The 25,763-nt window shown below is 46.3% G+C and overlaps 1 protein-coding gene and 1 pseudogene across 1 annotated transcript in view; both read left to right on the forward strand.

Moving 5' to 3' along the window:
• Window positions 1–24,471, forward strand: part of LOC147898653 (TATA box-binding protein-associated factor RNA polymerase I subunit B-like) — a 25,226-nt gene extending 755 nt beyond the window's left edge. The window contains exons 2-4 of the mRNA XM_087379527.1: window positions 167–973; window positions 1,089–1,219; window positions 23,302–24,471. Of these exons, the coding sequence (XP_087235653.1) occupies window positions 167–973; window positions 1,089–1,219; window positions 23,302–23,874 (1,511 nt within the window). The 3' untranslated portion in view covers window positions 23,875–24,471. The remainder of the gene's footprint in view (window positions 1–166; window positions 974–1,088; window positions 1,220–23,301) is intronic.
• LOC147898654 (uncharacterized) lies at window positions 10,994–21,117 on the forward strand (annotated as a pseudogene).
• Window positions 24,472–25,763: the final 1,292 nt, after the last annotated feature.

The following is a 25,763-nucleotide window of genomic DNA, read 5'->3' on the forward strand; positions in this document are numbered from 1 at the left end:
CCTGATTCGTATGTCGTTATCGTCCAAATTTTTTCACATCTTGAGTAGCGTAATGATACCATAAACACGACATTGAGACCTTTGGATGGCTACATTTATCATCGTTTCCAGGCGTATGCAGTTCCAGCAACAGGATACTAATGAGACTAATAATCTTGTCCTGTAGATGTGAAAGATAGCAAGTCGAGGAAGAAGAAATCTAACCAGTCCCTGCAAGATCCAAGGACGTCCCATGGGACCAGGGCCTCCTTGGTCTGGCTGGCAGCCCTAAAAGAGCGCATACCCATAGCTGCTACATTGGCTCTTGTATACCTCGCATGCCATGTTGCTCGAGAGTCTGTCCTTCCCACGGACATAGTTAAATGGGCTTTAGAGGGAAGCTTACCATATTTGGCTGCCTTCTTTCAGATCGGCAAGAAGAGAGCTGGCCACAATATGCCCTTGGAAGCCAGACTCATGTTTCGGCCAACAAAAGTTGTTAGTGCAAGGAAATTGGAATTTATGGCAGCATCAATTGCGAAGCGTGCAGGTCTTCAGCTCCCCCCTGTAAATTTTCATGCCATCTCTTGTCGCCTTCTGAAGCAGTTGAAACTTCCTATAGAGCAGTTGTCAGTGCATGTGTGCCGGTTTTTTGATTGGTATACCCCCTCAGGCCTCTGGCTTTCTGATGAGAAGCAGGCCCTTCCCTCACGTGTTTATGTTATGGCAATGGTGATGATAGTTCTGAAAGTTCTGTACAGGATCGATGGACGAGGGTACTGGGAGGAACTTTTGGAATCTGGTCAGGATGCTCTTGAAGGAGTTGCTACTTCCGCTTCCAGAAAATTAGACAAGGGGAAACAAGTAGGAGGACAGACTTGTGGCAATGACGATCCCTCTGAGGCATGTGAGGGTAAGCACGATTCCTGGAGAGGCAAGCTTTTATTGAAGAAACTCGATAAGTTCCTGCAAGGCGAGGGGTCTCAGCGCTTTGGTGAGTAAGAAGTACAATTTCGTTGTTGAAGAAAATCTCCTTTTCATTGCTTGCTGAGATTTCCACATCACTGCACTGGCAGCTCATGAGAACCACAATAATTGATGTTTTGCAGACTACGAGAAAGATTTGCCTACCTACCTCAAGTACTGCCAAGATGTGATTTTTCCTGGTACGAAAATGGCAATTGAGGAAGAAAACATGTGTGAGCGGATGTGGAGACTATTTGAGAAGCCACCAGAAAAGGTATCATAGGAAGTTGTTTATACTGGAACCAAATTAGGCATAAATGAATATGAGCATACTTTTAAGTATAACTTATCTGAGGAAATAATGTATCCATAGATCTCTCTTTGTATCATTTATCGAACGGTCATGCTAATAAAATTGCAAAACTTGAGGGAGAGGTGGACCTGAACACATGGCAAGATCAGGCACGTTATTTTATAGCATTTTATTTCGGACCATAGTGCTCTTGTCCTAGAGGTCCTAAAGCAGAATGGTTGCAAGCCAACTTATAAAGTTGTGCGTGTAGATTTTGTTGGAATGGTCACCTCCCCATCTGTGAGCCCCCAAATGAGGAGTGCATTGGGGGGCTGGACCAGAGATGGAATGGCCTGCCACATGGACAGCATCTCAGCTGTCATGTGGGCAGGAGACTCATGGCGGGGAGGGGGCTGCCACATGGGCAGCACCTCACAGTAAAAAAGGCAGAAGGATGTGCAGGGAATCGAGCAGGGTTTGCAGGCTGGAAAGGCTGTGATGAGGTGGTGCTGACGTCAGCTGATGTACGGTCCTGTACGGGTGCACGCAGCAGGGTATACAGAGCATGGGCAGGTGACTCTAGAGCCAGGAGGCTGAACAGAGGCGGAACCAGAAGAGGCAAGAGGCGCAACAGATGGGCAGGTTTTGGGCAGCAAAAGAGGACCATTGCAGGTCGGGATATAGGGCTGCATTGCCTGGGCCAATGGCTGAAGCCACGTGGCTAGGTGGGTCCAGAAGGGGCCTAAAAGGGGCTGGCTACAGCATTTATTCCTACAGACCAGGGTCGGTCCAAACAGACCCTGAAGTCGGCCAGTTTGGGTCGGCTATTTTGAGTAGGGCTTTGCCTTATAAAAGGGGGCCCTAGGGGCCTCCATAATCATCACTTGGAGCAGCAGAAAAGCCCCATCAGAAAGGAGCAGCAGGGAGCTTGTCTTGGGCCTCATGACTGGAGGAGAAGAGAGCAAACAGTAGCTGCAAACTTAGCTGAGGGTGCTGCCCACCTAGGCTGGTGCAAAGACAGCAAGGTGGAAGGGATCTTGCCGGAAAGTCTACTTACGCTCGAGGTGGAGCACGCAGGCTCGAGTCTAGAGATAGCCAGCAGATAGGAGTACCTTGTGGTAAGATCAGAGGACCACACCACTGGTGGGACTCTGGATCTATCTCTTTTGGATTTTGTCCATAGCTTTGGACGGAAATATATTATTTTGGTGGTTTCTCTATCTGGCTGGTTCATTATCTATTTGATGAGTCTGCACATCTATTCTATGCACATAAGTTTAAGAAGTTTGTGATTCCACACCCCACACCACACTGCGTGAGCTGGTTCATTATCCATTTGATGAGTCTGCACATCTATTCTATGCACATAAGTTTAAGAAGTTTGTGATTCCACACCCCACACCACACTGCGTGAGCTCCTTGGCAATTCTATCAGTCTTGTGCTGTGCGTACCCTCTGTTGGGTCATTTCTAACAGAGATTTGTGCATTTTTTCCCATGACCTGGGAAGGATGCATGGGATTTTTAATGTATAGTTATGGTGGATATTAGTGCCACCACAACATTTTGAGCTACTCACTTGTGAAGAATACGAGTCACTTGAAACACACGATGGTTAACAATGCAAATTCAAGGGTATAAAGATACTCTTAATCTTCAAATTATGCATTGTGATGTAGGGAATGGCTTTACGGGTTGGGTCATACTTTGTAGAGGAGTTATTTGAAAGACTCTCTCACTTTTGAGAAGGATGGATGGCTGATCCAGCTTGATGATGAACATGTCTATCTGATCAGTTGTATGCAGTTGGAGCAGCAAATGCCCATATGATTTTTTTGTGATGTTCTTTTTGTTGGTGAAAGTTCTTCGTATCAGAGTCACCAGAAAACATGTTTCCGGCATCTGAAAATGTTCTGCCCGAAACATCTCTATGAAATGGGTGAGAAACCTGTTGTTTGGCAAAACTCCAGGTTTTCGGTTCAAATCTGCCGTACTATTTTTTCTGCTCTCTGTGCCTGTTCCTTGCTGCCTTGCTGCTCCAGCTCTCTTCCTCTCCTTGCTTGCATCTCCATCCCTCATCCTGTTGCTTGCCTCTCTATCCTTGGGGGGCAAGTCTCATCTGTCTTGCTAGGCTGGCTGCTTCTCTCCTCTACTTGCCCTCCATCCCTCATCCCTTTGCTTGCCTCCATCCCTTGGGCCCATCCCTCCTGCTGGCTGCAGCCCCGGCTGGCTGTTTTAGTCTGTGGACATTCAGCCAGTCCTCATTATCTCCTCTTTAGTTCTCTTCACCTTTTGAGCTCAGCCCATTCTCATCTCTATGGAGTCCCCCAATGATATATGGCAAGACAATGTCTTCATCAAGAAGCATGGCACTTCTGGCACAAAAAAGTCAGTTTGCAAGTATTGTGCCTATTTGCTGTCCTGGCATTTTAGTCTCCTATGATGATGACATTTCTCGAAAGTTTTTTCTAGTTGTCAGCGCGTTAATATGACGGATCATAGTGCGAGATGTAGCATTTGTCTAGGAACAAAGCACGACACTTTGCTCATATATTCTTCTTTCGTGGGTATTGAATCTGATTACTTATACTGTGATATGAAGTCTTGCAAACAAAGAAGCCCCTCCTTGCCCCACATCATGTCCGGGCATTCAAATCCACTGTACTTTGTAGTCATCATTGTGTGGAATTCAACGTGGATCATGTTTTCAAAATCTTGCCAATAAAATGATCTTGCATCTTCTACTACCAACCCAAAACCAGCCTTTTCCCTGGAGGGCTCCCTACGGCAATTCCAAACGGTCCCCACATCGTGTGATAATAATGCAAGATGAAACTCTTCTTCGAAAATTCCATAGGAAATTTGTCATTTCTTATATGGACAAATGTTCCAATAATTTCGTTCTTATTTGCAAAAAGTTTTACTTAGATTGTCTTTTGAGAGAAGTGAACTCGTTTGCCAAAAGTTATGCCCTTGCCTTAGTTTCTCAAAAGGATTTGATCTCAAAACATCAGAGTTTTTGAAAGTCTTTTGGGTTTGTTTGCAATCCAAGTATCCCTTTCCTTTGTTCTGCTTGGAAGTACAAAACTCCAAAAAAGCCAAGATTTATTGCAGCTTCTTGTGAGACTACTTTGACAGATGTCTCCAAATGGCTAAGCTACTGCTTCAAAGCCATGTTGCCTAGTGTCCATGAACTTTGGAGGGACTTATTAAAGGAGGTGGATGTCCCCTTGCACTCAAGTTGGATTTTAAATGACTTTGTAGGAGTGATTCCTGTTGTAAATTTTTTAATTCCTCTCGAACCATTCAGGAAAAAGAGTCTCCTATTCTCTTTCAAACCTATGATTTTACCACGCTTTACACAAAGATTGAGTTAGAAGACGTGAAGTTTAGAATCAAAAAGCTAGTGGCTGAAGTTTTCAAGTTGATATTTGACAAATTCAAAGTGCTAAAAGTTGAGAAAACAGCTTTATGCTTTGACTTTTTGTGGCTAAATAATAAAGATCATGACATCGGAACTAAAAAGAAAAGATACATAAAGGTAGTAAATGTTGAAGATGTTTGCTCTTGGATAGATTTTCTTTTAGATAATCTTTACATCACAATAGATGATTCTTTGTTTCAACAAATTACATGAATCCCCATGGGTGCTAATTGTGCCGTCTTTTTAGCAAACTTTTATCTTTTCACTTACAAATTTGAGTTTATGCAACGTCTTATTTCTATTAATACCTGCCCTATCATTTTACATAAGCTTAGCCAAGTTAGGCATTTTATAGATGATTTATTTGTACCCGACTTTCAAGACTTTATGTACAAAGACGCTTGTGACTAGGAATCTATCCTCGTGACTCTTGTGAACTGAATTGCACTTCAAGAGGGGATTCTTGTGTTTTCTTAGATCTTAGACTCTCTCAATCTACCATAGGATTAGAGGTTGATATATACGATAACAACCTGAATATAGTGGTTTACACAATATAAAAAAGCCTCACATTGACTCAAACATCTCTGATTTGGCAAAATATGGAGTCATTTCTTCCCAATTCCATAGATTTTCCCGCCTTTATACAACTAAGGAGTCTTTTATCACTCAATGTAGTAATTTGATTACTTTACTATGACACAAGAGGTATAATCCAAGGAAAATAATGAAAAAAGTACGCACAATCTTAGATATGAAGTCTTTTATCTATGGTGTATCAGCCTTAGGTATGCTTAGAATGATTGAACATAAGCTGAAAACAAAAAGCGGGGAGATGAATAGCCCGTTTTTCTTCTAGTTTCAAAAGAGAGTTTGATCGAGTATGCTTGTGCTTTCTAAGTTATGAATCTAATTTTGCCTCTTTGTAGGAAGCAATACTTAAGTGTAAAGGGTCTATTTAGCTTTTTTTGTTTCAAATGAGAGAGAGAGAGAGAGAGAATTCCAGTTTTTTGGAAGATTTTGTTTCTTGACTTGCTTGTTTATTTTTGCTTAGTCACCTTCTTCCTTTCTTGTTTTCTTTCTCTTTTGTATAAACATATTTTAGTAAGCAGTGGGTTTGCCCAAGAGACTCCGCGAGTCTTTAGAAACCCATTATAGCTGCTTATGCTTGGGCATTGATGACGACATAAGTGTTGCTTTGCTTGCTAAGTATGTCTCTCCTTTTGTTTTTCATAAAAGTTTTTGTTTACCTCTTTTTTTTTGGTTTCTTTTTTTCCTTCTCTTTTATTTTCTCTTTTATTTTTTGTGTAGATTTTTGGTCGTTTTTTTGGAAAGAAAGGAACCTTCTATTAATGCTTGAGAAAACTTCATACAAAACAGCAGCCCCGAAGATGCTGAGTATGAGAAAAACCGAGAAAAGTTTGAAAGAGAAATCGAGCTGTTCTAGAGAAACCCAACTCACTACCTAGGGGATCTTTGGTACTTGGGCTAACACGTAGGTGGAGGGACTATACAACCAGCAAATCCCTCATGGAGTGAAAATGTAAAAAATGCTTGCAGGCCAAGCCTTGCAGAAATGAGCATGCCTGGCGACCGTTGCCATAGAGCTTGGGTCCCACGCTCCGAGGTGGAGCGGAGGGTATAGATGATATCCTGCTAGATGGTGACCAAGGTAGCCGAGGATAGAACCGGATGTTCACCCATCACTAGATTGCAGCGAGCAACCGAAATGTTCCATGCAGTGATACTGGCTACTACCTCCCAAATGCTATCTTCGGAGGAGGAGGAGCTAGGCTATCGGGGGGGACCGCCTCATGGAGCTCTATTCTTTGAATGCTATGACCCTATATCCGGTAAGTTGGGGAGATCTCATCAATTTGGAACGCGTGTCCTCCCTCAGTCAACGAGGCTACCATCCCTCAAGTGTAGTCCCTCTGAAGGCTTTGCATATGGGTCATAATCGTGAGGGCTCCCATCCAAATCCTCACTGCACTACGACAGCTCCAGAGGCAGTGTGGGATCGTCTCCAGAAAACCAGTGACATTGTCCCTCCACCCACATCTGCTTCAACCACGGGCCGATGGGCAAGCCTCCGTGGGCGGCTAGCCAGAAGAAGTAGGATATCTTTCTCGGCCGCAAACTGTACCATAACCGCGTCCAAAACCTGGAATGGACATCCCAGGGCACTCTCTAGGCCACCCAATGCCTCTCCCTCCAGGGGGTCCACGCTGAAAAATCCATCTGAAGCCTCATGCCAATGCGTGTGGTGTAAGAAAAGAAGGGCACCTCGTCCACCTGCTCGGCAAGGCCGCCCTTAGAGGGCCAGAACCACTCTCTCGGATCCCACTGGACTTTCCTCAAGGGCCTACCCTCCCAAAGCTAGAGGCGCCATTTGGGGGCATCGTGCTCTGAGATACTGGGAGGGTCAATATGCCACTCCTTCCCCAAGCGTCCCACCACTCTGATCATCTGCCAGTCAATCCCATCAAGACTCCCATCCATCTCTGGGTCTCTCTCAGTGAGTGCCTGGAGTAGGCCTCCTTGTAGATGTGCTACGGCGCCAAGCCTTGCCTCTGCCTCCATGGGTAATCTTCTCCATCTGCCAAAGGACCTAGTCGGTCCACTGTGCCCAACCAATGGAGTCCACTGTCCGAGCATACGCTCCTCTTGATCTCGAATCTCTGGGTGCCAAACAAGGGGCTGATGCTCGTACTCCTCTCTACATCTCGGCTGAGCTCGAATGAGGCCCCATGCAAGTCTCCGCCAGACCTTATGGAGGCTCCTCATCAAGGAGGAACCCTTCTCCGTAAAGAGGGCCTCTAAGAAGATCCATCTGTGTGAAAGTTGCCACTGCCCCCCAGTGCGTGGGGTGTTCTTGAGAAGCCCTTGTTGTAAGAGGAGCTTCCAAGTCTTTGCAGTTGGCTCTGCAGCTGGTGTGAGGCGGCGAACAACCAACTTGCCCAAGAGGGCTCTGTTCTGCATCTCCGGATCAATGACACCCAAGCCTCCCAGTGCCTAGGGCATGATCACCATCTGCCAAGCGACCCGGGCCCTAGTGTTCCTCGTGCCGTCCGAACCTGCCCAAAGGAAGTTCCGAACCAACCGTCGGAGCTGCCCAATGCATCCTCTGTGAAAACACCACCAGGAGGCAGCATACCAGGCCGTGGGGGGAGCCCAAGGGGACTGAGCGAGAGAGAGGAAAGGCCTCGCCCATGTGTCCTCCAATAAGCATTTGGCTAGAGCTTGTTGCATAAAGTGTAGAAACTCCTCTGACCCATTTGTTTGAGAAACCCAATCTTCGCATAGTACCTTCTAGGAAGGACCACTCCACCCTGTCGTAGGCCTTCTCAAAATCCAAGAGGAGGATCGCCAGCGGCTGTGACTCCTTCCTCGACCAATCCATTGCCTCCCAGAACGTGAAGATGTTGTCCAAGATGCTATGCTCTTGGACGAACCTCCTACGGGTCAATGTGCATGATGCCTTGAGGATCTCGAAGGCGTTGCAGCTGCGTGCCTGCTGATCGAGGCCCAGTGGTATGAAAAAACTACTTCGTCATCCTGTCCCCCTGCTGTACCCACCGGGGCCTGGGATGAGTGATAGGAGAACTCAGCCCGTCGAATCTCCATGTCTTGAAGCTCAAGGCGAGCGCTCTCAAACCTGTCACTAAGACACTAAGACACCGAGATCATGGGTCTTGCTCCCTAAGCCGCTCTATGGAGGCGAGGTCTCTCCTCAATGCCCGCTCATGCTCCTAAAGAGTCCTCCGCCGCCTAAGGGCATGAGCCTGCAACTCCTCACTGCTCCTCTGGATTGCATCGACCACCCACGAAGCCCAGCCCTCGCACGGTGCCGTCTTTGATTGTTGCCAAATCCCTGCCATGACCTGTTGAATCTCCTCGTCCTGTAGGAGGTCCTCTGGAATGCGGCCCCCTTTTGGGGAAGACCTCGGCGGGGCTGCTGTAAGTGAAGTACTACTGGAGAGTGGTCTGACATGGTGGTACCTGCCCGAATCCCTGTAGAGCCGCCTCTATGCAATGCCCAGTCTCCAACATAAAAGTGGTCTAGCCTCTCAAGCAGTCCATCATGTCTCCTCTGTTCGAAAGAGAAGAGGAGGTTGCCAAGTATCCTGCTGAAATTTGGCTCTCGCCACGAGTCTTTGCCACTTATCATGAAAATGAACTGCTCCCAGGTGCTCCGCTCTGTTGCTGGCATCTCAGAGGAGGCGCCACCTTGCTTGTCCTCACCAAACTCCAGGTTGTTGAAGTCCCCTCCAACAATCCAGGAATCTACATCTGGAAGACACTCTAAAAGCCTCCTCCAAAAGGCCAGACGGTGCTGTCTGTGCGCTGGGGCATACACGTTCAGGATCCCAATCCTGGACTCTCCCATCCTAACTCCCATCCAAACTGCCCGTCATGGGATAAGCTTGCCTTGATCATAGACCTTTGGAGCCACTGACTGTGAGACCGAGATGCAGACCCCTCTGCTCTGTTCTACTGTAGGGAACCACAGCTCCGGACCTCTCTTTGGGAGGAGGTGGTGTCGCAGTCTGATCTCTGATGCTGAGAACACATGTGCTCCTGAATCAAATGGATGTCCACTGTCCGCCCTACCATTGCCCTCTGCAACTTGTGCCGAAGGATTAGGTACTGCGGTTGACTACGAGCACGGTCGTGGAGCCCATGCACGTTCCAACTCACTATGGTCCAACTCATGAGGACGAGGATATAAAAAACAAGGCTCTCTTGTGGGTGGGTGCTTGTTTCAGAAAGACTGCCTTATGTGACTTTGCCAGGGTTTTGGAGGGTGAGTGGTTTGTGTCTGTACATCGATGTACTAAGGTGGACACTGGCTCAATGCCAATCTTCTGTGCCCACTTCATCATGAAGCAGACTTCCACCTTGAACAACTCGGCACACTTCTGGAGTGGCTAGTCGTATGCCTGATCAACCTTTGCCTCAAGCGGCAATCTGATAACTCCCATTGCCAAACCACACATCGGCTTCCCTCGCATGAAGCCCAGCGGAAGATTCACCTCCATACCATGGGCGTGCCACAGGTCCAGTCCCCATGGCCCCATCCACTCTCGTCCATCATGTGTGAAATCCGATCTAACCAAACACCACTAGGGACCACTTCTTCAATCCCGTGGATGCGAACTGGAATCTCCAAACTGGGTGTCTCTGGGAGTCCACTATGTTGATCGGACCCCCTTTCTGGGGCTGCATGACCACAAGCGTTATCTCCAGGGGTAGAGGGTAAGAGTCCGAAATCTCTAGATAGTTCCAAGGTCCCAGCCTCCAAAAGTCTCAGGGTAAGGGACGTCTAGGATGGAGATGGGGATTTGCTGATCGGGAGGATGAGCCTCTTCCCTCTAGCTCCCTCCCCGAATGGACCGGATGTTGCGGTGAGGAAACGGAAGGGGGCGTCGTCTTACCCTTGCCTGTTGGCAGGGGTGTTGAGGCGGGGGGGTGGGAGGCTGAAGAACCTCTGAGGAGGTGGAGAGGGGGGCGGAGGGGGAAGGGGGAGGGAGGGGGGTTGGTGTGAGGGTGACCATAGCAGGAGGGGCGGGGGGGGAGGTGGGGGGAATCCGGGAGGGAGGGAAGGTGAAGAGGGAGCGGGATCTGGAGGGGGAGGGGAGCGGGCGGGAGTAGGGGCAACCACAGGTCCCTCCTACTGATTAAGCTCGCTGGGGCTTTGGACACGCTCCTTCTCAGTCGCGTTGCTGAGCTAACGTCCGCAGCTTTTGCCATTGCAGCATCAGGAGCTCGCTGTTGAACCTCCGTCACGGGAGGATCCTCTGGCTATGCAATGGTCCCTTCCGCTGGGGGAGGTGGATCTTGACATAAGGGCTGCTGCTGCTCCTCCTCCTCCTCAGGTGCCTCTCGAAAAACCTTGTCTCTCTCTCTCTCTGCGTCTAGCCCTTTGCCTACGACGCTTGCGGGCTTGTTTGCTTGGTTTCTTTTTGTTTTTAACTTGAGTCGAGTCCCCCTCTGACGGGGTCATCCAGGGGGTCTGAGGCTCCTGCTGCTCCTGTTTGGGGGGGATGCTGGGCTTTGGCCTGTTGACTCGGTCTGCTTTGCGGGGGTGGGAGGGGAGGGGCGCGGCCATTGCCGCGGGGGCAATCTTTGGCTAGGTGACCCATCTTTCTGCACAACGAAAAGCCGCTAGAAGAAAGGGGAACCATAGATTTTGAAAAACTACTCTTGTTGATGCATGAGGAACACGAAAATGAGGAGGCATTGCGACGCGCAGAGCTTGTCTAGACAGGGAGGCAACAAAAGCTAGACCGAGAGGCGATGCTTCTCTAACACAAATAGATGTTAGCCGCTATGCAGGCAAGTTTGAGCGTAGCAACCGTCACCGCCACAGCTTCGTCATCGGCAAAGGTAACACCACTCACTCGGTCTACTCCAAATTTTGTTAAGTAAGTGTGACCATTCAGCAATTTTGCAATTTATTCATCAGTTTGTAGCTCATTTTCCATTAGCGCGGATTCAAGATGAGCAAGACAAAGTCTACTTCGCAGTCCCTCATCTTACGGGTGAGGTGGTGACTTGGTGGCAACATTGGGCTAGTAAGCATACTAACCCAAGGACGTTTAAGACGAATTTCGTTTGGGCAACGTTTGTGGCCGACTTCAAAGCCCATTTTCTCCCACCCCAATATATGCTTAACCTGGAGGATGATTTTTCTCGTCTCTTTAAGAATGGTTTGCCTGTGTTAACATACAGTACAAGGTTATTCTCGCCCTCCATCCTCAGCTACGAATGCCGTCTTCCCTGCTTTGAACAGTGGTCTTTCAAGATAAGGAGGACGATTTCTCAGACCAAAAGAAGGCGCTCATTCGAGCGTACGGCACGGCTAATAGGCATCAATTTATTGTCCTATTCGATATGGGGAGTTCAAAAGATGCAATCTCCTCTCAGCTTGCCAAGACAGTGGGGTGCACCTTGGTGCCTCACGAGCTTGCAGTCGACGGGTTCATGCTCGGCTTGCGGACACACATCACGCATGAGACCATCCATTTCACGTTTTCAGTTCAGAAGGCCATGTTTACGCGAGATTTTATTTTGATTCCTTTGATGGGGTGCGACATGATCCTCGAGATTCAGTGATTTCGTGAGCATGTTCCGATGCCTGATTGGCAGCAAGATACCTTCAATATTGTGGAAGGTTTACGTGAGCCTGTCGTGATACATGGCAATCGGAGCATACCAAGGATTCCGTTAATCTTGCATATTCAAGCAGGTCGCGCCGCCCGCAAGGGTGCCATGTGTGCACTTGTCTACGTCCAGTGCCAAATCACTACAGTTCAAACTGCTCCTCTGATGGGGCAAGTAATGATGGATCTATCCAAGAGTTCCAAGACATCATGCTACGTGATGATTTGCCACCCCAGCTTCTTCCCAATTGATCGGAAGACCATCGCATTGATCTACTTCCGGACTCGACACCTCCAAGTAAGGTCTCGTATCAACTTTCCAAGTCTATGGAGGGGAAGTTAGAGCAGCAATTGTCTCAATTATTGTGCGCAGGGTTTATAGACCTTCTTCGCCTTTGGCTGCACCCATTCTATTTGTGGCAAAGAAGGATAAGTCCGCATGACTATGTGTTGACTATAGAGCACTCAACAAGCTTACAGCAGTAAGCAACAAGTTTCCTATGCCCCGCATCGAGTACATCTTGGAATGACTCAATGGTACAAATTTTTTCTCAAAGAATGACCTTAAGACTGGCTACCATCAAGTTTGGATTTTTGAAGCTGACATCCCAAAGACAGCTTTTCGAACAGAGCAAGCTCATTACGAGTTTGTTGTTATCCCCTTTGGTCTGAAGAATGTACCACCAACATTCAACAAGATGATGTCATGGGTATTTGTAGAGTATATTGAGAATTGTCTGTTCATCTCTCTCGATAATATCCTTATCTTTTTCGCTACAGCCGAGCAGCATATTAAGGATGTGCGATGTGTCCTACAGTTATTACGTGATAACCAGCTATACCTCAACGCAAAGAAAAGTGAATTTGGCTTGCAGGAAATTCAGTATTTGGGCTACATCATTAGTGCTCAAGGGATTCGATTGGACCCAGAGAAGATTCAAGCTATCACAAGTTAGGCTGTCCCCACGATGGCTCAGGAGATCCGATCCTTTGTGAGTTTGTGTCAAGCATACAGCTCACACATGGATGGTTTCTCGACACACGCAGCCCCTCTTACAGTGTTACGGCTTCCATGACTTGCACGTAGAACAAAAGTTCAAGTCACAAGCAAAGCTTTGCAGGCCTTCCATGACTTGCAACGGTTGGCCACGACAGCACCAGTTATGAAGATCGCCTCTTGGGATAATCCATTTTTGGTAATCACAGATGCTAGCAATGTCGCCATCGGGGCAGTTTAACAGCACGATGATAGGCCCATGGCATATTACAGCAGAAAGCTTAACGATGCCGAAAAGAACTAATCAGTTTATGATAGAGAGCTCCTCGGTGTCATCCAGGCATTAAAACATTGGAAGCCTTTCTTATACGGACGGACTTTCACGGTTAAGACAGATCACCAAGCCTTGAAGTGGCTTCAGACAATGCCTAGTGCGCAATGGAGCGATCGGCAAGAACGGTGGAGCCATATATTCCAGCAGTTTGGGGAAATGATCGAGTACGCTCTCAGTCGGAAAGGTTCCATCAGGACCATTGAGCAGGCCACTGTGCTCGAAATCAAAGGAAAGGATCTTGATAGCATGAAGGCACAGTATGCGGAGTTAGCAGAGTTTGGCACGTAGTTTCAGTTAGCCACGATGCTTGCTCCAGGCCATTACTCATTAGAGGACAGTTGACTTTTCTATAAGAAAAGATTGTGTACTCAAGACAAATGGCAGTTGCTTCTTTATGATGTCCATGACGCCCTTACCGTGATCACAGAGGTATCTGAGAGGGAAGGAAACAAGGAGAAGAGCAAAAGGGGAGAGAGTGAGAGAGAGTGAGAGACTCAAATGTGCGGGTGTGAAGTGATGAGCCACACCACAAACTCATTAGTTTTATTAGGATTAGGTTTTACCCTATGACTGTCTTAAGACAGTCATAGATGTCCTATCTTTAATAAAGGGGTGGCAATGTGCCTTTACCCCAACAACCTCCCACCTAAAGGCCAATGTGCCTAAAGGGGAGAAAAGAATAAAAATTACAGCAATATACAGTTACTGTATACAAGACCATAAAATAAGAATGGTCTTATCCTAATCCCATGATGTGGCGGCAATGTGCAAACCGCTCTGTAGGCAAGCTCTTAGTGAGCAAATCTGCAGGATTATCATCAGTATGCACCTTCACAAGCTCAAGTCGCTTGTCTTCCAGTACCTCCCTGATGAAATGATATTTCACATCTATGTGCTTGGTCTTCTGATGAAAGACCGGATTCTTTGCCAACATGATAGCACTTTGACTATCACAATGCAAAACTGGCATATCTCCTGTAATGCCCAAGTCTCCCACCAGCCGAGTAAGCCATATTGCTTCCTTGCAAGCCTCAGTGGCTGCAACATATTCAGCTTCAGTAGTTGACAGTGCAACACATTTCTGCAATCGAGATACCCATGATATAGCACCTCCTGCAAATGTGAAAATATAACCGGTAGTAGACTTCCGGTTATCTGCATTCCCTGCATAGTCTGAATCTGTAAAACCATGCACCAATGCATCCTGCCTACCATAGCATATGCACAAGTCTTTGGTACCCTTGAGATACCTCAAGACACCTTTCACTGCTTCCCAGTGCCGCTTGCCTGGATTTGCCATATACCTGCTGATGACTCCCACCGCAAAAGCAATATCCGGACGAGTGGCAACCATGGCATACATCAAAGAACCAACTGCAGATGCATACGGAACCTTGGCCATCTCAGCCTTATCATCATCTGATCTGGGGCTGTCCTTACTGCTGAGTTTTAAATGTGGAGGCAACGGGGTACTAATAGACTTCCCCCCCTCCATTTTAAACCGCTGCAGTACTTTGTCAATGTACTCCTTCTGTGACAGAAACAAAAGTCCCTTGGACCTGTCACGAGTAATCCGCATGCCAAGAATATGATTTGCATCACCCAAGTCTTTCATGTCAAAAGACTTATGCAGTTGTTTCTTCAAAGCACTAATCTCATGCTGAGATTTACTGGCAATAAGCATGTCATCCACATATAGAATGAGTAGCATCAAATTGCCATCCTTTGCCCGTTTGGTGTACAAGCAATGATCGGTCTCACACCTATGATACCCTTGGGACTGCATGAAGGCATCAAACTTCTTGTACCATTCTCTTGGTGCCTGCTTGAGTCCATACAAGCTCCTCTTGAGCTTACACACAAGCTGCTCTTTCCCTTTAACAGCATATCCCTCTGGTTGACTCATATAGATCTCATCATGGAGATCTCTGTGAAGAAAGGCTGTCTTCACATCCATCTGACATAAATCCATGTCGTCATGAGCAACAAGAGCTAACACTGCTCTCAAAGTAGTCATCTTGACTACAGGGGAAAAGATCTCATCAAAGTCAATGCCCTTCTCCTGCTTAAATCCCTTGGCAACCAATCTGGCCTTATACCTCGGTAAAGCATTTGAATCCACTTTGACTTTGTAAACCCACTTGCATGGCAAAACCTTTCTGCCTGCAGGTAGTTGCACCAAGTCCCATGTATCATTTTGAAGTAGGGAGTCCATTTCTGACTGCATGGCTTTCTCCCACTTCTTTTTCTCTGTTCTTCCCATAGCTTCCTTGAAGCTGGAAGGCTCACCACAATCAGTCAGCATGATAAAATCAGCCACATTATTGGCTCCTGGAACAAACCTGGCAGGAGGCCGTTGTACACGGGTGCTCCTCCTAACAAAATGTTCCGGATTAGGCTGCTGTCCAGCCTGTTCGTCATGCATGACGGGTGGCTGTACCACCATATCTGGCTGTTCTACAGCCCCATCTGCTGGCATATCAAGTGGTGCATCATTGGCAAAATTATCTGGCTGATTTTCAGCCTGTATACCCTCTTGAACAGGGTTATCTGCAGCAGCCTGCTGCTGCATATAAATGGGCATTCTTTGCTGTCCAACATCATCATAAATAACCCTCCTGTATTCCACAGGTTGCACGGGTTCCTTGTGTACACTATCCTCTTTAAAGATGACATCATTGCTGCGTGTAATCTTCCGTTTAACGGGATCCCATAACCTGTACCCCATTTCACCTTCGTCACCATAACCCATAAAGATGCATTTGATAGACTTTGGATCCAGTTTGGTGCGCAGTTCTTTGCGTACATGAGCAAAGCACTCGCAGCCAAATACACGTAAGTGCTTATATGAAGGTGGCTTGCCAGACCACACCTCCTCTGGCACTTTCAACTCCAAAGCCTTGTTTGGCGACCTGTTAATAATGTGAACTGCTGTTTGCACGGCTTCTGCCCAAAAGCCATGGGGTAATGCAGCATAAGACAACATACATCGAACCTTCTCCTGAATAGTTCGATTCATCCGCTCACTTGCACCATTTTGAGATGCATTATGAGGGGCTGTGAGTTCCTGTTTGATGCCCTTAGCTTCGCAAAACTGCACAAAAGCATGTGACACATACTCACCCCCATTATCGGATCTGAGGCATTTCAGCCTACGACCTGTCCGATTCTCAACCTGAGCGACAAACTTCTTGAAAGCATCTAAGGCATCGCCCTTATGCTTCAAGAAATAGACCCACACTTTGCGTGTGGCATCATCAATGAAAGTAATAAATATTTTGCACCCCCTAGTGATAACTGTGGCATCTCACACAAATCAGTGTGCACTAGATCAAGAGGTGCTCTATTCTGGGGAGTTCTCCTCTTATGAGGAGTCACAGAATGCTTGCCAAATATGCAATGATCACAAGTAGGCAAATCTGAAAAAGAAAGAGACGGCAGATAACCCAAACGTGACAGTTCTTGCATTTCTTTAACAGACATGTGTCCCAACCGGCTATGCCACAATGAAACCTTTGGCAGCTCGGTTATGGCAACAACATGATTACCCACACTGGAAACATAAAGAGGGTACAAGGTATCACTCTTAAAACCCTCAGCCACTACAGCCTGGCCATCAGTAATCACCCATTTGGAATCCCCAAATATGGTGTGGTAACCACTGTCATCCAATAAGCCAGTGCTAATCAGATTTTTCTTGATTTGCGGCACATGGCGAACACCATCAAGCATAAATATGCGTCCATCAGGGAATACTATCTGTATACTGCCAATCCTTGCAATCTGACATGCATAGTTGTTCCCAAGATGAACAACTCCATAAGTACCTGTGTAGGAAGTAAACCACTCCCTATGAGGAGTAACATGAAAAGAAGCACCTGAGTCCAAGAGCCAGGTGTGCATGTCATGGCCATCAATAACCAAAGCATGTGCTATTACAGCAGAAGAGCATAAAACATCATGTATGTCACTGTCACTGTCCTCTGCTGCAACATTCACTGCATCCAAGTCATCTGCCTTGGCCTTGCCTTTGCCTTTGCTTCCATTGCCTGCATCCTTTGTTTCAGCCTTCTTGGCTTTCTGATCCCGTATGAACTTGAAGCACTTAGACTTCACATGTCCCTTCTTGCCACAATAAAAGCATTCAATATCCTTTTTGCCACGGGACTGACTGCGGGATTTGGACTTACTAGCAGATCTCCCCTTCTGCTGAGTCCTGCCTCTATCCTGTACCTGCAAGGCATTTGAAGACTTGCTGCTCGCATTATTCTTCCTGCTCATCTCCTCCATAAGGAGAGAGCTCTCTACATCAGCATACATAAGAGTGACATTCGAATTCGACAGGGTGGTCTTGAAAGTGTCCCAACTCTCAGGGAGGGTACACAGCAAGAAAGTAGCCTTGAACTCCTCATCAAGGTTCAATCCCTGTGCAATAAGCTGTGTAAAGATGGCATTGAACTCACTCAAGTGTGAGGTCATAGCTGTACCTTCCTTCATGCGAAGATCAACCAGCTTCTTCAACCAATAAACCTTACTGGCTGAGCTCTTTTGGGCATACAACTCTTCTAGCCTCTGCCATAGGCCATAAGAGGTCTTTTCAGCCTGAACATTGAACACAAGAGTATCAGAAATAGTGAGCATGATAGCTGCCCTTGCGGACAAATCAAGCTCTTCCCAGTCATCATTTGTCATGTCAGATGGCTTGACACCCTTCACCCTTATGGGCTTAGAAATCTTCTTTAACAGAAGTACATTCAAACACTGTTCTGCCCATAATGCATAATTGTGTGCCCCTTCCAACTTCTTTATGTTCAGAATTGATGATTCACTTCCCCCTGATGCCATATCAGATAAGGAAAGTACCTGACTCCCTGTAAGTCAAGAAAGACTGAATAAAATTCTGATTTCTCAGAAAAAACCTGCTCTATCAAGAGCCAGGAGCACTCACAATAGTGCTGTTTTTTACTGTCAGAAAATCTGCAGCAAAACAGAAAATTCCCCCCAGTTACTGTACCTTCTGAAACACTGTACCGTGCTCAAATAGGCATAAAAACAGTAATTTCAGAATGCTGCAGCTGCTCCACAAGTGCTTTAACAGTGCATAATCAGCTGACAAAGCACAAACACTGCTGTCCTGATCACTTCTCCCACCTCAGATGAGGTATTGCACTGATTTAATATGCATAAACCACTTGGCATACACCAAAAAAAAAATATGACACTTCAGCCTGTCACAAAACCTGCAACAGAAAATGGAATAAATCCCAAGCAATCACCCTTCTGCCAAGGGGATAAAATGCATCTGAAGATCTCTGTCGGTAACCCAAGTGCTCTCAAACAAAATATGGGCAAAAGCCCCTTGATCTGACACTTGAACCAAGTGAAGAACACCTCAACACTGAGGTAGCATGCAATGTGAAAATCTCTCTGACAAAATCAACCAATAGTGTAATGCAAATACTGCCCTGTGTAGAAAAGACATACACAGATCCCAACGTACAAACACTCAATGAGGAACTTTTTGAGCACTGTCAACGATGGACAGTTAGGGACCGAGTAAACTCGATGCGCCCTGGCCAAGCGTGGCTCAACCGAAGTTCTCTGAGTTTTGCACAAGAAATGTGACCTGCATGAAAATGTCACCTCCACACTGCGGAAATCGAGGCAAATGTGTACTCTCTGGCACCACACTACCTCAAGGCATACAAAGCATCAACTGCCAGGCAAAAGCCCTATGATCTGCTCACCCGGAAACTGAGATTCAAGCCCAGTAAAAGCATAAAAGTCCTCTGCAAAATCAAGGCATTTCCTTCACGAAAAACAGATAACTGTGCAATCAACCACACACTGTGGTTCTCTTCACCTCAAGCACGAGGTAAATGAAGGTACTCGCTGTACTTTCAAGAAAACACAGTTTTGAGAACTGAAAGATGATCCTGAATGAAGAGCAGAGAGCTCTTTCTCCTTCTTTTTCTTCCAAAAAAAAATTCTGTGCCTGATGTACTTCCTGTACCTGCGCACGTGTGCAGGGTACGGAATCCCAGAAGAGAAATTTTTTTTTTCGAAAGTTCTTCCCTTATGCACGTCCTGTACCTGCGCAGTGTACGCCCGTACGGTACGGTGTCCGTACGACAGGTACGGATGGTCGTACCTGGGCGCGCGCTGCGCGCTCTGGCTCTGCGCGGCCTGGTGCTGTGCGATGCACGCACTGGCTGCCCCTGCGTAGCTAGCTGCTGCTGTAGCTTTGGCTGCGTGAGCAGTTGCGCTGCTCGTGCTACCCCGCTCGCCTTCGCCCTTGCTCGCGCTGCGCCGTTGTGCCCCCGCGTTGCGCTGCCGTTGCTGCTTGCAGATCTACGACTTCTGTCCGTACGGATGTACGGACGACGTACATCCGTACACTTGCACGCCGCCTCTGCTGTCACGCTGGTGCGCGATGCGCCCTCACTGCCCCGCTGCAGCCCGTGCTGCCTGCGCAATGCCAAGCTCCGCCACGCTGCCTGAGGGCCCGAGTCCCGAGGGGGTAGAGGACAGGAGTGGAGAGGGAGAGATGAAGGCTCTGATACCAGTTGAGAGGGAAGGAAACAGGGAGAAGAGCAAAAGGGGAGAGAGTGAGAGACTCAAATGTGCGGGTGTGAAGTGATGAGCCACACCACAAACTCATTAGTTTTATTAGGATTAGACAGTCATAGATGTCCTATCTTTAATAAAGGGGTGGCAATTAACGGGACTTTGGAGAAGTTAGAGTGCTATTTCTATTGGCCAAAGATGCGGAAGGACGTATAGGGCTATGTTCAAAATTGTCAGATGTGCCAAAAGGTCAAGGCTTCCCACAAGAAAGCGGTAGACTTACCTATGCCATTGCCAATCCCTGATGGTCCTTTTCAAGACATAGGTATGCATTTCGTGGGGCCACTTCTAGCACCTGTAGGTACGCGTAATACTCAATGTCTTACTACTGTTTGTCGCTTTAGTAAATATTGTATGCTTATTCCCTACAAACAAACGGCCAACGTTGAAGATGTAGCTCGCTTGTTTATCAAGTATTGGTATCCTATTGGAGCGTTGCCAAAGACCATCACATCCGAGAGAGACTTCAAATTTACGTCTAACTTTTGGCGAGCCTTGTTTGATAATTTTGGTACTACATTGCAGATGTCTAGCGCTTTCCATCTGCAATCGAACGACGAGACGGAAAAGTATAATGGTATGGTGTTTGATATTTTGAAAGCATATTATCATGATGCTCAGGGAAAGTGGGAGCGGTTTCTTCCACTTGTGCAGGCCATTCTGAACGATACCTATTCTTTGAGTATTTCGCACACCTTATGAAGCTGTGTTTGGATGGCGTTTTACATCACTCCTCACCTGGATGGTGTCTCCATATCTTGAAGCCAACAAAACCACCGAATCAATGGTGGCAGAGATTACGGAGTCCGTGAAAAGCCACATCGCCAAAGCTCAAGCATTGTATATGTGCCAGGCTAACAAATCCAGACGAGATGTTCAGTATAAAGAGGGGCAATGGGTGTATTTATGCATTATCAAGCAAAGATTGAAGCAGGTGGGCAAGTGATGCCCTAAGCTGTCCTTTAGGAGCTTCGGACCATTCCCTATTATTTAGAAGATCAACGATGTCTCAATGAAGTTACTCCTTCCAGACAGTTTGATTATGCACAATATGTTTCATGTAGCTTGGTAGAAGCCATATTTTGGACCTCCTCTTTCAGAGATTTCCGACGAGCAACAACTTGAAGTTCTTGATGAAGCCGAAGTTTTGTAGCCAGAACAGATGCTTCTTCATAAATTCAAGCATGGGTCAGGACGCAGGATCTTGGAGTTTTACACCAAGTTCCGTGATCGAGGTACCCATGAAGCTGTGTGGTTGGACGAAGGTTTTTTCCAAGAGTTTCTCCAAATTTTGGCGGACTACTTGGAAGCAATGAACCTACTGCCAAGTTAAGGAGGGAATGTCACATGCACCTGCACTTGGGTGCAACGTGACACATTGGTACATCTACACGTGTGTAATAGTTCCCTAATAGGAGATTTTGTCGTAAGCTGTGATCCCTTTGTGAGCCCTTGTCCAGGGATTGTCATGCACAAGCTACGTAAGTTAGTCTCTCAGCCTTAGGTCAAGTCAGAAGATCCACTAGTACCACTGGAGAACCATAGGGTAGTGTTTTCGTCTTAGGTTTAGGTGCAGCCTAGGATAGGAGCCCTTCTGGGCCCCCTCAGGGCTGGAACAAGTGAAGAGAATGGCAGGGGAAGGGCTGCCTTTATAGGCTACCCTGCACCCCTCCCTAGGCTGCCATTTATGGGGCCTAGGGCTGGCATTGATGCGGCCAAGGGACCAGCCAACCACCCTATAAATAGGGGGCCTCCAAGCCCTCTTTCCTCATTCAGTTCTCCCAGCACTTCAGCCTCCTACAGCTCATCTGAACAGCTTGACACTCACCCCCAGTGGTCCTCTGACCAGCCTCAGCCTTTGGTATCAATACAGCCCTTTGGGAAGGTGTTCACGCAACGCATCAGACGGGGAGTCGGGACAGCGAATGGAGTAAGGTTTGGGGTCTGTTTCGGCAGCTCTTTTCAATTATCTCTTACAGTTTTACACAGCTCATTCTCAGCTCTTTATTTCAGTCATCTCTCAGCTCTCTTATAGGATCTATCACTCCTAGCTTTCACTCTCTCACTCACGCAGTAACCCTGTGTTCTGGTGGACAGCACAAGCCTCTCCCTTGCCTTACAGAAGTGTCCTACATCGTCAGTGTGGACAGCATCAAGGTCTCGGTATTGGGCGGTGTTGCCTCTCAGGTCTTTGGGTCTGCTATACGTGTGCTCATTGAGCTCTTCAGAAGTGCGTTTTCCGTGCTCTCTCGAAGAGTGTTCTTTGTATTTCTCAGTTCTCCAAGTATAAAGCAAATTTTCCCCTAATTGGGGGAGGGGGCCCTTAGTGGGTACAGGGACCCAATTGGTTGTCGACTCTACTCTCTCTACCCTCATCTCCTTTATCTCTCTATGGTGTACAACGCTAATTCCTCGCTAAAGGTTTAAAGAAGGTCTTGTTGTGAATTACACGATCAGATTACCGTTGCATGTTACACAGCAAGGGTGGAAGGAGAGGGCGGGAAGAGGAGGTGAGAAGGAGCGGGGGGGGGGCGTGCTGTGAGGCAGGGAGAGGAGGCAAGGTGGCGGAAGGAGGCGTGAAGGAGCGGGGGCAGAGGCGGAGGCTATCTGAGGGAGTAGACGGGGAGGGCGGAAGGGGAAGGCGGGGAGCGGTGGCCTGCGGGCGGAAGGAGGCGAGGGAGAGGTGGAAGAAGGCGGAGAGGAGGATGCAGGAGGGAGGCAGCATGGAACTTTGCTCATATGTTCAATCCATAAATGTCTGCCGTGGGCATCAAATTACCTTTCTTACTCACCTTTCCTCTTGTTGATTCCATCATGTCTTGCACTATCCTTGGAAACATGGGAAAATGCCAAATTTTCCTTCGCATTGCAAGTTTCCCTCGAGAAAATGATATTTGCATCTTCTATCACCAGCCCAATTTCCAAAAGGTCCCGGTAGTCCATAGGTTGCAAATTGAGAGATAGAGATAGAGATAGAGATAGAGATAGAGATAGAGATAGAGATAGAGGGGGGGGGACTGTGAGAGTTAAAAAAAACCAGATTCAATGAGATAAATGGGTGGAGTGTCTAAGCGGGCATCTACACCCAAGACAAATACAACATAAATAGATACACTAGTACATAAAATGTTTTTGAGTCCATGGAGAGGATAGAAGCTGTGGTGTCGCATCGTTGTGATAGTCCTCTGGATGCTAGAGAAGGGATCAAGCCCAAGGCAGCTTGGTGATGTACGAAACGGCTGAGAGAGAGAGAGAGAGAGAGAGAGAGAGAGAGAGAGAGAGAGAGAGAGGTGGGGGGTGGGGGGTGGGGGGGAGGCCCATGCAGATGTGCATATATTGTGTGCGTGCATGCATGTGTGAGAGGGGTGAGGCGCATGCGGGTGTGCATATATTTGTGCATGCATGCATGTGTGCCTACTGTATGTGATATGTCTAGTTTCTGATTTTAGCAAAAGTTGTTTGCATCAAGGTGGAATTAGAAATGTGCGTCCTCTAAATATTTTTTTGATTTGTTCAGGCAACCTCCAAAATGAAAGAAGATCCTTCTTCACCAGAGAGGTTCCCGGCACGAGCTCTTTCTAGTTTCAATGAAGAAAGTCAAATGAGTTCTGCTAGTTCAAAGGCAGGTCTAAATTTAATGGTGGAAGAAAGTGCTGGAATAGAAACTGTTGTCAAAAGTGAAGAAACCAGAGAGGAAATTTGTACGCATGGTGTTGAAGATAGACAGGCAGGGAACTTACACACTGGTTTTCAAAGTCTGGACGAATTCATTCATTTCATGGAGGGCTTAGGTTTCTCATATCTGCCACCTCTCAAGAATCCAGTTCCTTCTAATAAATATCCAAGGTATTATAGGAAGTCTTCCAAAGGGACAAGCCCACAACAATTTTGCCATGCAGATCACTTTATTCTACTTCGTGCATGTGCAAAGGTCATTAACGTTGAACCTGATGCCTTGTACTGGTGTGTTCAAAGAGTGGAAAAGGGTTTGAGGTGGATAGAAGACAAGGTAAAGGATGTAATCCAAGCTGAAGCTCAAAAGGTGATAGACAAGGGGAACATGGATATGGAAGGTGTATTTGAAAAATGATGATCATGGTCGACTGGTTGTTAGTGCAAGGGCATAACGTCATCCACGGAAGATGTTATGTGACTGTTAGTGCAAGGGCATAATACACATCCATGGAAGATGCTATGTCAAGGAAGGCTGCAAATAGCAGCAGCTTTTTCCAAGAGAGCAGGAGCACAGGAGATGAAAGAAGCTTGAGAAGGATTTACATAATTTTTGTGCAATGTAGGAAGTCCTTTTTACACCTGCATCAATGGTGTTTTTGTCTTGCGTGTTTCCTTCAAATTCACGACATATTTGGATTTGAGAGTTGGCTGACTTGTGTGAAAGTAAAGCTTAATTTTATGTGTTGCCCATCAGGTTATGTGAGTCCACTCCTGTGATATGGTTTCATAATCAATGAGGGTTCTTATGGCTGGTGGTTTGAGGGAGATAGGATCTGGAGGACTTATAAAAAGAGCTCGGAGAGCAAGCAAGCAAACTGATGTAGGCAGCAAGGTGAAAGACTCTAGTTGAAATTTGAATTCCAGGGAGGTACTACTCATATGATTGTTACTACGACTCACCTATTAGTTGTGGGAAGCTGAGACTTGTACAAATTGTTAAAACAGAGACTCAATGATGGCTAGAGGATGGATTGGCATGTGCATTGTTTGAGAGCAATAACAATTGACTTGACTGGAGGATGGATTGGCATGTGCATTGCTTGAGAGCTATAACAATTAAGTGAAAATGATTTTAAGGTATATAATCGACGAGATGGCTCAATCTTGGAGACATTAACCAATTCACTACATGACCTTTAAGCATATATGCATGGGAAACTAACAGCTTGCTTTGGTGAGGTCTTTTCCATCCATGCATGTAACATGTGTGGCTATGCATACATTTTAAATGAAAGCTTTGACTTCAATTAATATGAGCATGGTTTGTATGTCTCTATGCACACTTAGTCATGCTTGTATTGCAAAGTTTTTGGACTCTCTTGTAATTGGTGCCTTGGTTTGGGTTTGTGTTTTGTGTATAACCAAAAAGAAGAGGTATGCAATTGGATGCTGAGTATTGTTATGTGTGGAAATTCGTCATAAAGATTCTTAGATCCTCTCTATCACTTCGAGAGATGCCATCATATTCCCTAAACCCTAAACCTATGATATTGGTCATGTTGATCACCTTAGAAAAACACCCAATAGTGTTAGTCATTGATAGGTAAACATGGCCGTCCTTGTCATGTCTGTTATTTAACAAAAGTTGCCACGTTGCTTGGATTATCTTGATTTTGGGTTGGATACGGAATTTCAAATGTGCAATTTGACAAACTTGCGAAATACATTCATTTTCATTTCTACCTCCTACAACTTATATTACATATACAATTGTGGCTATTATACTATTTACTTTAGGCTCCTTGTACCGATAAGGTATAAGGGCAACTTTGAGGCCCTAAGCATGCTTACTCGAAATTTGTAGAATTTGTAAAATTTTTAGTGTGTTGAATTTGATACTTAATTTTAAATGTGCAATTTGACGAACTTGTGAAATACATTGATTTTCATTTCTATCTCCAACTTATATTACATATACAATTGTGGCTATTATACTATTTACTTTAGGCTCCTTGTACTGATAAGGCTATAAGGGCAACTTTGAGGCCCTAAGCATGCTTGCTTGAAACTTGTAGAATTTGTAAAATTTTTAGTGTGTTGATTCAGCATAAATAGCTCACTTGTATAACCCTCATCACTATTAAGATGATTGGTTAGACACAAAAATGCACAACAATTCATGATTACATTTGCTTGAAACATCTCAAGGGTGGAGTATTAGCTCCTTTAGTGTAAAGGTTGAGACATGCACACATATAGGTAGGTACTATTGGTCAATGGGGGGACATAAGGGCTCCCTATTTG

The sequence above is a fragment of the Dipteris shenzhenensis genome, chromosome 9 (assembly GCF_047967505.1).
Source record: "Dipteris shenzhenensis isolate YYH24624 ecotype China chromosome 9, Dip_SZ_1.0, whole genome shotgun sequence".
In the NCBI taxonomy this organism is placed as follows: Eukaryota; Viridiplantae; Streptophyta; class Polypodiopsida; order Gleicheniales; family Dipteridaceae; genus Dipteris; species Dipteris shenzhenensis.